General features: G+C 52.1%; 1 protein-coding gene across 1 annotated transcript in view; it reads right to left on the bottom strand.

Annotated features, from left to right (window-relative positions):
- Positions 1 to 8,709: 8,709 nt before the first annotated feature.
- BBS2 (Bardet-Biedl syndrome 2) overlaps positions 8,710 to 14,253 on the bottom strand; it is a 119,708-nt gene continuing 114,164 nt past the window's right edge. Inside the window, exon 18 of the mRNA XM_075326843.1 lies at positions 8,710 to 9,542. Within this exon, the coding sequence (XP_075182958.1) occupies positions 9,436 to 9,542 (107 nt within the window). The 3' untranslated portion in view covers positions 8,710 to 9,435. The remainder of the gene's footprint in view (positions 9,543 to 14,253) is intronic.

Below are 14,253 nucleotides of genomic sequence, written 5' to 3'. Positions count from 1 at the left end.
CTGTGCTGAACGGCCGGTGGGCGGCGCCGCACTGTCCCTCTGCATGACTGACATGCAGGGGCAGTGAAAACGAAAGTAGGCCGCAGCCGGGGCCTAAATTTTACAATGCGGCCGGCGAGCAGGCACCCTCGGCGCGGTTCTCAGGTGAAAACCAGAGAACCGGCCGGAAATCACAGCAAAGTTAAATAACACACTCTCCCCACAATAAATGTACAAGGGACCCCTCAATAACGTCTCAAATACTTAGCTTATGAGACGCAGGGCCAGGTCCCTGAGGGATGAGTGCTCCGTCCGGCAGGGTCCTGAAAGGGCTGCGGATGGAGACCGGTCTCCTGCAAAGCAGTGAGAGCCGTGCTGGCTCCCACTTCAAGCCAGAGCCCGAGGGATGGTGAAGGAGTGCGGCATGAAAAGGCTCCAGCCTTGAAATCAACCTTAACAACACCGCCGACACAGTGGGGTGAGAAGGGACATGCCGGGAGTCCAGCTTGGACCCGCTTTTCTTCCAACTCTTTAAAATTAAAAATCAGATGAGAATGCATGTGTGGATGTGTGCCTCCTGAACACAAAGCATTGAACTGGCTAGATTTGGTTATCCAGGGGGTGTATATGCTCGGAGGGAGGAGCTACACTTTTTAGTGTAGTACTTTGTGTGTCCTCCTGAGGCAGAAGCTATACACCCATGGTCTGGGTCTCCCATAAGGAACGATGAAGAAAGAGGAGCGCTTCTGTTTTTGAGTGTAGATCGTTGCCTATGCTACCGGCCACCCTGAAATCAAAGTGGCCGGTTACCTAGGCAGGGAGCTTGTTATCCACTTCCGATGCTGGAGAGACGAGGCTGGCACGACTCTGACCATCACCGTGACCATGCCACTGGTCCGATCTGTCAAGCTTCATGAGCCGTAAAGTATCGCAGTGCACTACACCTCTACGAAAGTAGTATTGAGCAAAAGAAGGAACCTTTTACCTTCTCGTCATGTAACCCAACTGGACGCGGTACAGGATAGGCCATGACGTTCTTTCTTGCTCACACCCTTTTTTTTTTTTTTTTTTTTTTTTACAACATAACTACAAGGAATTAAATCATCCCCTCCACTGTTCAGCCTTGTAATGTCATTTATTTCTGTAAGATGAAAGGGAAAAGCCACCGGGTAAAAAAAAAAGAGTCTCCCTGCCATAAGCAGACGATGTGGCTGGAGATGTATTGTCTGAAAATAAGGACTGAGATCACGTTCTTACTTGACAAAGCACTATTGGAAAATATACAGTCCTGGTTAAAAGTGTTGGCACCCTTGACATTGTAACAGAAAATGACGTATCTCTCCCATAAAATTATTGCAATTATACATGTATATTGCCTTTGTATCGGAAGAACACAAAATAAGGCGAATTGGACAAAACTTAAAAAAAAAAAAAGTGTGCCAGCCAAAATTGTTGGCACCTTACCAAAATTGTGGGTAAACCACTTTGTTTCAAGCATGTGATGATTGTTCAAACTCACCTGTGGCAAATAACAGGTATGAGAAATATGAAAATCACACCTGAAACCAGATAAAAAGGGGAGAAGTTGACATAATTTTTGCATTGTAGGATGGAGAACAGAAAGACAAGAGAACTGTGAGAACCAAAATTGTGAAACTATCAACAATGACTGTTACAAGTCTATATCCAGAGATGAGAACAAGATAGAGCTTTTTGGTAAAACACATCATTTTACGGTTTACCGAAAACCAAATGAGACCTACAAAGAAAAGAACACAGTACCTACAGTCAGATATGGTGGAGGCTCAGAGATGTTTTGGTATTGTTTTTGCTTCCTTGGCACGGAGTGCAAGGCTTCATAAAATCTAAAGATTACCAAAGGATTTTGGGTAGCAATGTAGTGACTAGTGTCAGAAAGCTGGGTGTGCGTCCTAGATCATGGGTCTCCCAACAGGAGAATGACCCCAAACACACTTCAAGAAGCCCCAGAAATGGATGTTAAAGCGCTGGAGAGTTCTGAAGTGGCAGCAATGAGTCCGGATCTAAATCCCATTGACACCTGTGGAGAGATCTGAAAATTCCTGTTGGGAAAAGAGAAGACGCCTTCACATATGAGAGACCTTGAACAATTTATAAAGAAGAGTCTGAAATTCCACCTGAGAGGAGAAAGACACTTGTGACTGGAATAAATACCTGCACTCAGTTGCTTCCTATACCAAAGGGTAAAGGATGTGCAACCAAAAAGTTGAGGGTGCCAACAATTTTGCCTGGACCATTTTTGGAGTTTTGTGTGACATTATATCCAATTTACCTTTCTTTGTCGCTCCATTGGGAGACCCAGACAATTGGGTGTATAGCTTCTGCCTCCGGAGGCCACACAAAGTATTACACTTTAAAAAGTGTAACCCCTCCCCTCTGCCTATACACCCTCCCGTGGACCACGGGCTCCTCAGTTTTATGCTTTGTGTGGAAGGAGGCACACATCCACTCATGCATTCTCAGACTTAGTTATGTCGGTTGGAAGAAAAGAGGACCCCGATGGGGCCCCCGGCATGTTCCCTTCTCACCCCACTATGTCGGCGGTGTTGTTAAGGTTGAGGTACCCATTGCGGGTACGGAGGCTGGAGCCACATGCCATCTCCTTCACCATCCCTTATGCGGCTCTGGGAGAAGTGGGATCCTGAGCGGTCATCCATTTGCTGGGACCGTGCTCCATCCGCAGCCCCTGGTGGAACCTGCCGGACCGGAGCCTCTTCAACCCCAGGGAATGGGCCCGTCTACTTAAAGGTACTCTGTGTCCCCATCGGGGATCGTACAGAGAACGCACCTTCTTCCCGGAAGCCGCGGTGGTTGTAAAACTGAGGAGGCTGGTGGACTTCCGCGCCGACCGTGCCTGCTTGTCGGGCGCGGCCTCAAATTTAGTCCCCGGCTTCACCGCGGCCTAGTCGCGAAAATCCCGCCCCCGGGCCTGCCTGTCAGGGATAAGGGCGGAATTACCAACATGACGTCGGATGTGAGGGCTGGAGCATCCTGCATGTCTTCCTCCCCCCTCACTGACCACTGTGGGGACCCCAGATTCCCGCTCTTTGCTGGCGCCGTCCTCGGCCCCACTCCTCCCCTGAGAGCTCCGGTGGCCATTTTCTGGCATTCTGCCGGTGGATGCTTCTCAGTGAACGCAGCTCAGCAGCTCCGGGGGATCCAAGACAGGGAATCTGGAGGACACACTCCGCTCGTTAGCGGTCGGTAAGCCACACCGGTCTCCCGGTGCTGGCCCCCCTAGGGTGCCGGAATAGATATATATATATATATATATATATATATATATAAGATATATATATATCTGTTCGGTCAGTCCGTATACCCTTTCCCCATATACTCTCAGTGGTCACTCTCCAAGGAGACAACAGCATGTCGTCCACAAGGAGCAAAGCTACTAAGGCACAGGTTTTTTTCGCTGCCTGTACCTCTTGTGGGGCTATGTTGCCTGCGGGATCCACGTACCCCCACTGTGAGCAATGCTCTACTCCTGCCACGCTTGCTCAGCCGGAGCCTCGGGCACTGGTGGGCCCTTCGGCTCAGGTAGACCCCCCTGCTCCCCCAGAGCAGGCTGCAGGGACAGAGTCACCGGTGTTGGCCTCTTTCGTTGAGAAACTCTCTCAGTCTCTTTCTCAATCCATTGCACAGTCTACGGACAAATGGTCTTCTAAGCTCCTTGTGGCATTGCAGTCCAGACCGGACCTTTCACAGGCCCCGGCCCCTGTTAGCTTGTCTCCTCCAGGCCCCTCTCGGCCCGCGCCGCAGCGCGCTCCCAGGTTGGCCCCTAGGTCTCAGGCGGAGGACTCCTGCCCGGACCACAGCCCCCGACCGGCTAAGCGGTCTCGCTGGGACTCTTCCCCGACGTCCTCACACTGCTCGGGATCCCAGCTTGAGGACTCTCAGGAAGACGAGGCGGACGTGGGAGCTCAGGGCTCTGACCCTGACTTCGCCCTTAACCTTGATACACCTGAGGGGGACGCCTTAGTAAATTATCTTATCTCGTCCATCAACCAGGTGTTGGATCTCTCTCCCCCGCCTCCTCCCGTAGATGAGTCGGCTTGTCAGCAGGAGAAACACCAGTTTCGGTTCCCCAAACGTACGCGCAATAGGTTTTTTGATCACTCTAACTTCAGGGATGCTGTCCAGAAGCCCAGAGCGGTCCCGGACAAGCGCTTTGCTAAATGCAATACTGACACGCCTTATCCCTTTCCATCTGAAGTCATTAAGGGTTGGGCTCACTCTCCCAAGGTGGATCCTCCAGTCTCCAGATTGGCTGCTAGGTCCGTTGTGTCTGTTGCAGATGGCTCATCCCTGAAGGATGCCACTGACAGACAGAGCTCTTGGTGAAGTCCATCTATGAGGCCACAGGCGCGTCTTTCGCCCCGGCCTTTTCAGCAGTGTGGGCTCTCCAAGCAATCTCGGCTTGTCTGGCTGAGATTAATGCTGTCACACGGAATTCTGCTCCGCATGTTTCGTCTTTGACCTCTCAGGCATCAGCTTTTTCGTCCTACGCCATGAACGCCGTCCTGGACTCCACTAGCCGTACGGCTGTAGCATCTGCTAACTCCGTGGCAGTCCGCAGGGCCATGTGGCTGCGCGAATGGAAAGCTGACTCGGCTTCCAAAAGGTTCTTAACTGGTTTGCCATTTTCTGGCGACCGTTTATTTGGCGAACGATTGGATGAGATTATTAAGGAATCCAAGGGAAAGGACTCCTCCTTACCCCAGTCCCAAACCTAAGAAACCTCAGCAACGAAAAATACAATCGAGGTTTCGGTCCTTTCGTCCCTCCGCCAAGCCCCAATCCTCTTCGTCCAACAGGCCGGAGAAAGGCCAGAGGAACTCCTATGCGTGGCGGTCCAAGTCACGCCCCCAAAAGGCCGCAGGAGGCACTGCCTCCAAGACGGCCTCCTCATGACTCTCGGCCTCCCCTAGCCGCATCCTCAGTCGGTGGCAGGCTCTCCCGCTTTGGCGACGCCTGGTGGCCACATGTTCAAGACCGATGGGTGAGAGACATTCTGTCTCATGGTTACAGGATAGAGTTCAGCTCTCGTCCTGCGGCTCGTTTCTTCAGAACCTCTCCGCACCCCGCTCAGGCCGACGCACTTTTTCAGGCAGTGGACGCTCTAAAGACAGAAGGAGTTGTGATCCCCGTTCCCCTTCAGGAACGTGGTCGCGGCTTTTACTCCAACTTGTTCGTGGTGCCAAAAAAGGACGGATCATTCCGTCCCGTTCTGGACCTCAAGCTACTCAACAGACATGTGAGAACCAGACGGTTTCGGATGGAATCTCTCCGCTCAGTCATCGCCTCGATGTCACAAGGAGACTTCCTAGCATCAATCGACATCAAGGATGCTTATCTCCATGTGCCGATCGCACCCGAACATCAACGTTTATTGCGTTTCGCCATCGGGGACGAACACCTTCAGTTCGTGGCATTGCCTTTCGGCCTGGCGACAGCCCCACGGGTTTTCACCAAAGTCATGGCATCCGTCGTGGCGGTCCTGCACTCTCAGGGCCACTCGGTGATCCCCTACTTAGTCGATCTCCTAGTCAGGGCCCCTTCTCGGGTGGCATGTCAACAAAGCCTTACCGTCGGTCTGGCGACTCTCCAGCAGTTCGGGTGGATCATCAACTTCACGAAATCCAAGTTGACACCGACCCAATCACTGACTTACCTCGGGATGGAGTTTCATACACAGCCAGCGGTAGTCAAGCTACCGCGGGACAAACAGCTTTCTCTGCAGGCAGGGGTGCAATCACTTCTTCGGAGTCAGTCACACCCCTTAAGGCGCCTCATGCACTTCCTGGGGAAGATGGTGGCAGCTATGGAGGCAGTGCCGTTCGCGCAATTTCATCTACGGCCACTCCAATGGGACATTCTCCGCAAATGGGACAAGAGTGCGGCTTCCCTCGACAAGAACGTCTCTCTTTCTCTTGCAACCAAAACATCACTTCAGTGGTGGCTCCTACCCACATCTCTGTCGCGGGGAAAATCCTTCCTACCCCCAACCTGGGCTGTGGTCACCACGGACGCGAGCCTGTCAGGTTGGGGAGCGGTTTTTCTCCACCACAGGGCTCAAGGAACCTGGACTCCGATGGAATCGTCCCTTCAGATCAATATCCTGGAGATATGGGCAGTATATCTAGCCCTATTGGCTTTCCATCGGTGGCTGGAGGGCAGGCAGATCCGTATCCAGTCGGACAACACCACTGCCGTCGCTTACATCAACCACCATGGCGGCACTCGCAGTCGTCAAGCCTTCCAGGAAGTCCGGCGGATTCTGCAGTGGGTGGAAGACACAGGCTCCACTATCTCCGCAGTTCACATCCCGGGCGTAGAAAACTGGGAAGCAGATTTTCTCAGTCGTCAGGGAATGGACGCGGGGGAATGGTCTCTGCACCCAGACGTGTTTCGAAAGATCTGTCGCCGCTGGGGAACGCCGGACGTCGATCTCATGGCGTCACGGCACAACAACAAGGTCCCGGCCTTCATGGCACGGTCTCAGGATCACAGAGCTCTGGCGGCGGACGCCTTAGTCCAGGATTGGTCGCAGTTTCGACTGCCTTATGTGTTTCCCCCTCTGGCGATGCTGCCCAGAGTACTACGCAAGATCAGGTCCGACTGCCGTCGCGCCATTCTCGTCGCTCCAGACTGGCCGAGGCGGTCGTGGTATCCGGATCTGTGGCATCTTACGGTGGGTCAACCGTGGGCACTTCCAGACCGCCCAGACTTGCTGTCACAAGGCCCGTTTTTCCATCTGAATTCTGTGGCCCTCAACCTGACTGTGTGGCCATTGAGTCCTGGATCCTAGCGTCTTCAGGGTTATCTCAGGATGTCATTGCCACCATGAGACAAGCCAGGAAGCCAACGTCCGCCAAGATCTATTACAGGTCTTGGCAAATCTTCCTATCCTGGTGCACTGATAACGGTTTTCCTCCATGGCCGTTTGCCTTACCCACTTTTCTTTCATTCCTTCAATCTGGAATGGACAAGGGTTTGTCCCTCGGCTCTCTCAAGGGCCAAGTATCGGCGCTCTCCGTGTTTTTTCAAAAGCGTCTAGCCAGGCTTCCGCAGGTCCGCACGTTCCGGCAGAGGGTTTGCCACATGGTTCCACCTTACAAACGTCCGTTGGAACCCTGGGATCTTAACAGAGTTCTGACGGCTCTTCAAAAGCCGCCTTTTGAGACGCTGCGGGATGTCTCTCTCTCCCGTCTTTCTCAGAAGGTGGCCTTCCTGGTGGCAGTCACGTCACTTCGGAGAGTGTCTGAGCTTGCAGCGCTGTCATGCAAAGCTCCCTTCCTGGTTTTCCACCAGGATAAGGTGGTTCTGCGTCCGGTCCCGGAATTTCTCCCTAAGGTGGTATCCCCTTTTCATCTAAATCAGGATATCTCCTTGCCTTCCTTTTGCCCTAATCCAATTCACCAGTGTGAAAAGGATTTGCACTCTTTGGATCTAGTGAGAGCACTCCGGTTCTACGTGTCTCGCACGGCGCCCCTGCGCCGTTCAGATGCGCTCTTTGTCCTTGTCGCTGGCCAGCGTAAGGGCTCTCAGGCCTCCAAGTCAACCTTGGCTAGGTGGATCAAGGAACCGATTCTCGAGGCCTACCGTTCTTCGGGACTTCCGCTCCCTTCAGGGCTGAAAGCCCACTCTACCAGAGCCGTAGGTGCGTCCTGGGCATTGCAGCACCGGGCTACGGCTCAGCAGGTGTGTCAGGCAGCTACGTGGTCTAGTCTGCACACTTTCACGAAACACTATCAAGTGCATACCTATGCTTCGGCAGACGCCAGTCTAGGTAGGCGAGTCCTTCAGGCGGCGGTTGCCCACCTGTAAGAGGGGGCCGTTTTCGGCTCTTTTTATTGAGGTATTCTTTTACCCACCCAGGGACTGCTCTTGGACGTCCCAATTGTCTGGGTCTCCCAATGGAGTGACAAAGAAGAAGGGAATTTTGTTTACTTACCGTAAATTCCTTTTCTTCTAGCTCCTATTGGGAGACCCAGCACCCGCCCCTGTGACCTTTGGGCTAGTTGTTCTTTTGTGTACACATGTTGTTCATGTTGAATTGTTCTTTTGGTTCATGGTCTTCAGTTCTCCGAACATCCTTCGGATTGAATTTAACCTAGACCAATTTATAAGTTTTCTCCTTCCTGCTTTTGCACCAAAACTGAGGAGCCCGTGATGCACGGGAGGGTGTATAGGCAGAGGGGAGGGGTTACACTTTTTAAAGTGTAATACTTTGTGTGGCCTCCGGAGGCAGAAGCTATACACCCAATTGTCTGGGTCTCCCAATAGGAGCTAGAAGAAAAGGAATTTACGGTAAGTAAACAAAATTCCCTTCTTTTTTTATTTTTATAATTCAGCCATCACCTGCACTGTATGAAACAGGCTCAGCTCCTGAGCCCGCTCCATGATATAATTGTGCACAACAGGGCTCACCGAAAACACAAATATTGATAACCGATCCCGATCCCCCACCTTTCAATTGATACCTGGTGCAGTGGTGGAAAATAAAGTAAACAGTTTAGGGAGCAGGGACACCCCGGCTCTGTGATCTCCGGTACTGAAGCTCCGCTCCCATCGCTCTTTTGGTCTCCAGCTAGTAAATGGAGTAACTTCTGACCGGTGTATTCATTTGGTGAAGTGCAGAGATGCAGTGGATATTGAAAGAAACATCACAAAAATGGAAATATCTGCAAATACTAAACTTTAATGCACAATGTGACTATAAAAAGCTATAAATATTCCCCCAAAAATAAATAGAATATCCACAGACGTAAAGCTTTGTAGGAACCCGATGGATGATTTAAAGCGGTCTCCCAGTTTTTTGTAAGTGGTGGAGAGGGATGCTGATAAATCCTACGATGGAGGCATGCCTATCCCCCCCGAATCTGCCCTTTCTCCAGCACTGCCGCACTGGAAGGAATGACGCCGTGACCACCAGACACCGGCTAGCTGAGGCTACCGATTCCTAGTAGGTTCGGAACGTCCTTTCTTCCAAGCCGGCGAAGGGTAAGTACCCTCACCTTGGCTGACTTTAACAAAAGACTGGAAAACTCCTTTAATAGAACCCAAAAGGGCAAAACTTATCCGTTGGGGTCAGTGCAGGACCCAGAGTCAATGATCCCACAAGATCCACCCCTCCTGCCCCCCCACTAGACATAATATCATATATAAAAGTTACTACTGTATAACACCAGACATACACAGAGAAGGAGGGTCCCATTATCCAGACGCCTCTCACGTCACGCTTTCCCTCTACACAGTCTATCCATCTTCTCATGCCTGAAGGAAATGGTTACACCCAAATAATCCCGTAATCCTCCGGCGAGACCTCATGTCAGAATTAAGAGACGCTTAATAAACCGCTCACAGTCCTTTGGTTTTCAAGTCTCCTGGATCAGATTCGTCCCGATTCCTTGACTAGGACGGAGTGGCGCCTACACGCATGATTCTGAACAAGGCATTGATGTTGTTGCTCCGGATTGCGTCCCGGCACGCTGCGATCACCTGGGCTTTGGGTTTGCCAACTATGAAAACAGAGAAAGAACTGTACAGTTGTATCAATGTGTGTAATCATTACTACTTATAACTAGTGATGAGCGGGCACTACCATGCTCGGGTGCTCAGTACTTGTAACTAGTGGTGATCAGGCACTACCATGCTCGGGTGCTCGGTACTCGTAACTAGTGGTGAGCGGGCACAACCATGCTCAGGTGCTCAGTACTCGTAACTAGTGATGAGCGGGAACTACCATGCTCGGGTGTTCTGTATTCGTAACTAGTGATGAGTGAGCACTACCATGCTCGGGTGCTTGGTACTGTATCTAGTGATTACTGGGCACTACCATGCTCGGGTGCTCGGTATTCGTAACTAGTGATTACTGGGCACTACCATGCTCGGGTGCTCAGTACTCGTAACTAGTGATTACTGGGCACTACCATGCTCAGGTGCTCAGTACTCGTAACTAGTGATTACTGGGCACTACCATGCTCGGGTGCTCAGTACTCGTAACTAGTGATTACTGGGCACTACCATGCTCGGGTGCTCAGTACTCGTAACTAGTGATGAGCGGGCACTACCATGCTCGGGTGCTCAGTACTCGTAACTAGTGATTACTGGGCACTACCATGCTCGGGTGCTGGGTACCCATAACTAGTGATGAGTGAGCACTACCGTGCTTGGTACTCGTAACTAGTGATTAGCGAGCACTACCATGCTTAGTACTTGTAACCAGCAGTCGGACACTCGGATGGGTTCAATTCGGGTACCAGAGTATATTGGAAGTCAATGGCGGACTTGAGCATAATTTCGAAAACTCTTCCAGAAAAGAAGGGAATTTTGTTTACTTACCGTAAATTCCTTTTCTTCTAGCTCCAATTGGGAGACCCAGACAATTGGGTGTATAGCTTCTGCCTCCGGAGGCCACACAAAGTATTACACTTAAAAGTGTAAAGCCCCTCCCCTTCTGCCTATACACCCCCCGTGCCTCAGGGGCTCCTCAGTTTTGGTGCAAAAGCAAGAAGGAGGAAAAGTTATAAATTGGTTTAAAGTAAATTGAATCCGAAGAAATTTCGGAGAACTGAAACCATTCAACATGAACAACATGTGTCACAAAGAACAACAGCCCGAAGGGAACAGGGGCGGGTGCTGGGTCTCCCAATTGGAGCTAGAAGAAAAGGAATTTACGGTAAGTAAACAAAATTCCCTTCTTCTTTGTCGCTCCATTGGGAGACCCAGACAATTGGGACGTCCAAAAGCAGTCCCTGGGTGGGTAAAATAATACCTCGTAATAGAGCCGTAAAACGGCCCCTTCCTACAGGTGGGCAACCGCCGCCTGAAGGACTCGCCTACCTAGGCTGGCATCTGCCGAAGCATAGGTATGCACCTGATAGTGTTTCGTGAAAGTGTGCAGGCTCGACCAGGTAGCTGCCTGACACACCTGCTGAGCCGTAGCCTGGTGCCGCAAAGCCCAGGACGCACCCACGGCTCTGGTAGAATGGGCCCTCAGCCCTGAGGGAACCGGAAGCCCAGAAGATCGGTAAGCTTCGAGAATTGGTTCCTTGATCCACCGAGCCAGGGTTGATTTGGAAGCCTGTGACCCTTTACGCTGGCCAGCGACAAGGACAAAGAGTGCATCCGAGCGGCGCAGGGGCGCCGTACGAGAAATGTAGAGTCTGAGTGCTCTCACCAGATCTAACAAGTGCAAATCCCTTTCACATTGGTGAACTGGATGAGGACAAAAAGAGGGTAAGGAGATATCCTGATTGAGATGAAAGGGGGATACCACCTTAGGGAGAAATTCCGGAACCGGACGCAGAACCACCTTGTCCTGGTGAAACACCAGGAAAGGGGCTTTGCATGACAGTGCTGCTAGCTCAGACACTCTCCGAAGTGATGTGACTGCTACTAGGAAGGCCACTTTCTGCGAAAGGCGTGAGAGAGAAATATCCCTCATTGGCTCGAAAGGTGGTTTCTGAAGAGCCATCAGCACCCTGTTCAGATCCCAGGGTTCTAACGGACGCTTGTAAGGAGGGACTATGTGATAAACCCCCTGCAGGAACGTGCGTACCTGTGGAAGTCTGGCTAGGCGCTTCTGAAAAAACACAGAGAGCGCTGAGACTTGTCCCTTAAGGGAGCCGAGCGACAAACCTTTTTCCAATCCGGATTGAAGGAAGGAAAGAAAAGTGGGCAAGGCAAATGGCCAGGGAGTAAAACCCTGATCAGAGCACCAGGATAAGAATATCCTCCACGTCCTGTGGTAGATCTTGGCGGACGTTGGTTTGCTAGCCTGTCTCATAGTGGCAATGACCTCTTGAGATAACCCTGAAGACGCTAGGATCCAGGACTCAATGGCCACACAGTCAGGTTGAGGGCCGCAGAATTCAGATGGAAAAACGGCCCTTGAGACAGCAAGTCTGGTCGGTCTGGTAGTGCCACGGTTGGCCCACCGTGAGATGCCACAGATCCGGGCACCACGACCTCCTCGGCCAGTCTGGAGCGACAAGGATGGCGCGGCGGCAGTCGGACCTGATCTTGCGTAACACTCTGGGCAACAGTGCCAGAGGAGGAAACACATAAGGGAGTTGAAACTGCGACCAATCCTGAACTAAGGCGTCTGCCGCCAGAGCTCTGTGATCTTGAGACCGTGCCATGAATGTCGGGACCTTGTTGTTGTGCCGGGACGCCATTAGGTCGACGTCCAGCATCCCCCAGCGGCAACAGATCTCCTGAAACACGTCCGGATGAAGGGACCATTCCCCTGCGTCCATGCCCTGGCGACTGAGAAAGTCTGCTTCCCAGTTTTCTACGCCCGGGATGTGAACTGCGGATATGGTGGAGGCTGTGGCTTCCACCCATAGCAGAATCCGCCGGACTTCCTGGAAGGCTTGCCGACTGCGTGTTCCGCCTTGGTGGTTGATGTATGCCACCGCTGTGGAGTTGTCCGACTGAATTCGGATCTGCTTGCCTTCCAGCCACGGCTGGAACGCCTTTAGGGCAAGATACACTGCCCTTATCTCTAGAACATTGATCTGAAGGGAGGACTCTGTCTGAGTCCAAGTCCCCTGAGCCCTGTGGTGGAGAAAGACCGCTCCCCACCCTGACAGGCTCGCGTCCGTCGTGACCACAGCCCAGGATGGGGGCAGGAAGGATTTCCCCTTCGACAGAGAAGTGGGAAGAAGCCACCACTGAAGGGAAGCCTTGGCTGCCCGAGAAAGGGAGACGTTCCTGTCGAGGGACGTCGACTTCCTGTCCCATTTGCGGAGAATGTCCCATTGAAGTGGACGCAGATGAAACTGCGCAAACGGAACTGCCTCCATTGCTGCTACCATCTTCCCTAGGAAGTGCATGAGGCGCCTCAAGGGGTGTGACTGGCCTTGAAGGAGAGATTGCACCCCTGTCTGTAGTGAACGCTGTTTGTCCAGCGGAAGCTTCACTATCGCTGAGAGGGTATGAAACTCCATGCCAAGATATGTCAGAGATTGGGCCGGTGTCAGATTTGACTTTGGAAAATTGATGATCCACCCGAAACTCTGGAGAGTCTCCAGAGCAATGTTCAGGCTGTGTTGGCATGCCACTTGAGAGGGTGCCTTGACAAGCAGATCGTCTAAGTAAGGGATCACCGAGTGTCCCTGAGAGTGCAGAACTGCTACTACTGTTGCCATGACCTTGGTGAAGACCCGTGGGGCTGTCGCCAGGCCGAAAGGCAGTGCCACGAACTGAAGGTGTTCGTCCCCTATGGCGAAACGCAGGAATCGCTGATGCTCTGGAGCAATCGGTACGTGGAGATAAGCATCTTTGATGTCGATTGATGCTAGGAAATCTCCTTGGGACATTGAGGCGATGACGGAGCGGAGGGATTCCATCCGGAACCGCCTGGTTTTTACGTGTTTGTTGAGCAGTTTTAGGTCCAGAACAGGACGGAAGGATCCGTCCTTTTTTGGCACCACGAACAAGTTGGAGTAAAAACCGTGACCCTGTTGCTGAAAGGGAACAGGGATCACCACTACTTCTGCCTTCAGAGTGCACACCTACTGAAGAAGAGCATCGGCTCGCTCGGGGGGCGGAGATGTTCTGAAGAATCGAGTCGGAGGACGAGAGCTGAACTCTATCCTGTAACCGTGAGACAGAATGTCTCTCACCCAACGGTCTTTTACCTGTGGCAGCCAGGCGTCGCAAAAGCGGGAAAGCCTGCCACCGACCGAGGATGCGGTGTGAGGAGGCCGAAAGTCATGAGGAGGCCACTTTGGGAGCAGTTCCTCCGGCGGTCTTTTTAGGACTTGACTTAGACCGCCATGAATCGGAGTTCCTCTGATCCTTCTGAGGCCTTTTGGACGAGGAGAATTGAGACCTGCCCGCGGACCGAAAGGACCGAAACCTCGATTGTACCTTCCGTGGTTGAGGTCTGTTTGGTTTGGACTGGGGTAAGGATGAGTCCTTTCCCTTGGATTGTTTAATGATTTCATCCAATCGCTCACCAAACAGGCGGTCGCCAGAAAATGGCAAACCGGTTAAGAACTTTTTGGAAGCAGAGTCTGCCTTCCATTCACGTAGCCACATGGCCCTGCGGACTGCCACCGAATTGGCGGATGCTACCGCCGTCCGGCTCGCAGAGTTCAGGACAGCATTAATGGTGTAGGACGCAAACGCCGACGCCTGAGAGGTTAAGGACACCACTTGCGGAGCAGATGTACATGTGACTGCATTAATCTGCGCATGACACGCTGAGATAGCTTGGAG

This window comes from Anomaloglossus baeobatrachus, chromosome 10, assembly GCF_048569485.1.
Source record: "Anomaloglossus baeobatrachus isolate aAnoBae1 chromosome 10, aAnoBae1.hap1, whole genome shotgun sequence".
Classification (NCBI taxonomy): Eukaryota; Metazoa; Chordata; class Amphibia; order Anura; family Aromobatidae; genus Anomaloglossus; species Anomaloglossus baeobatrachus.
Note: the sequence above shows the minus strand (reverse complement) of the source record. Positions and strands in the feature narration are given on the sequence as shown.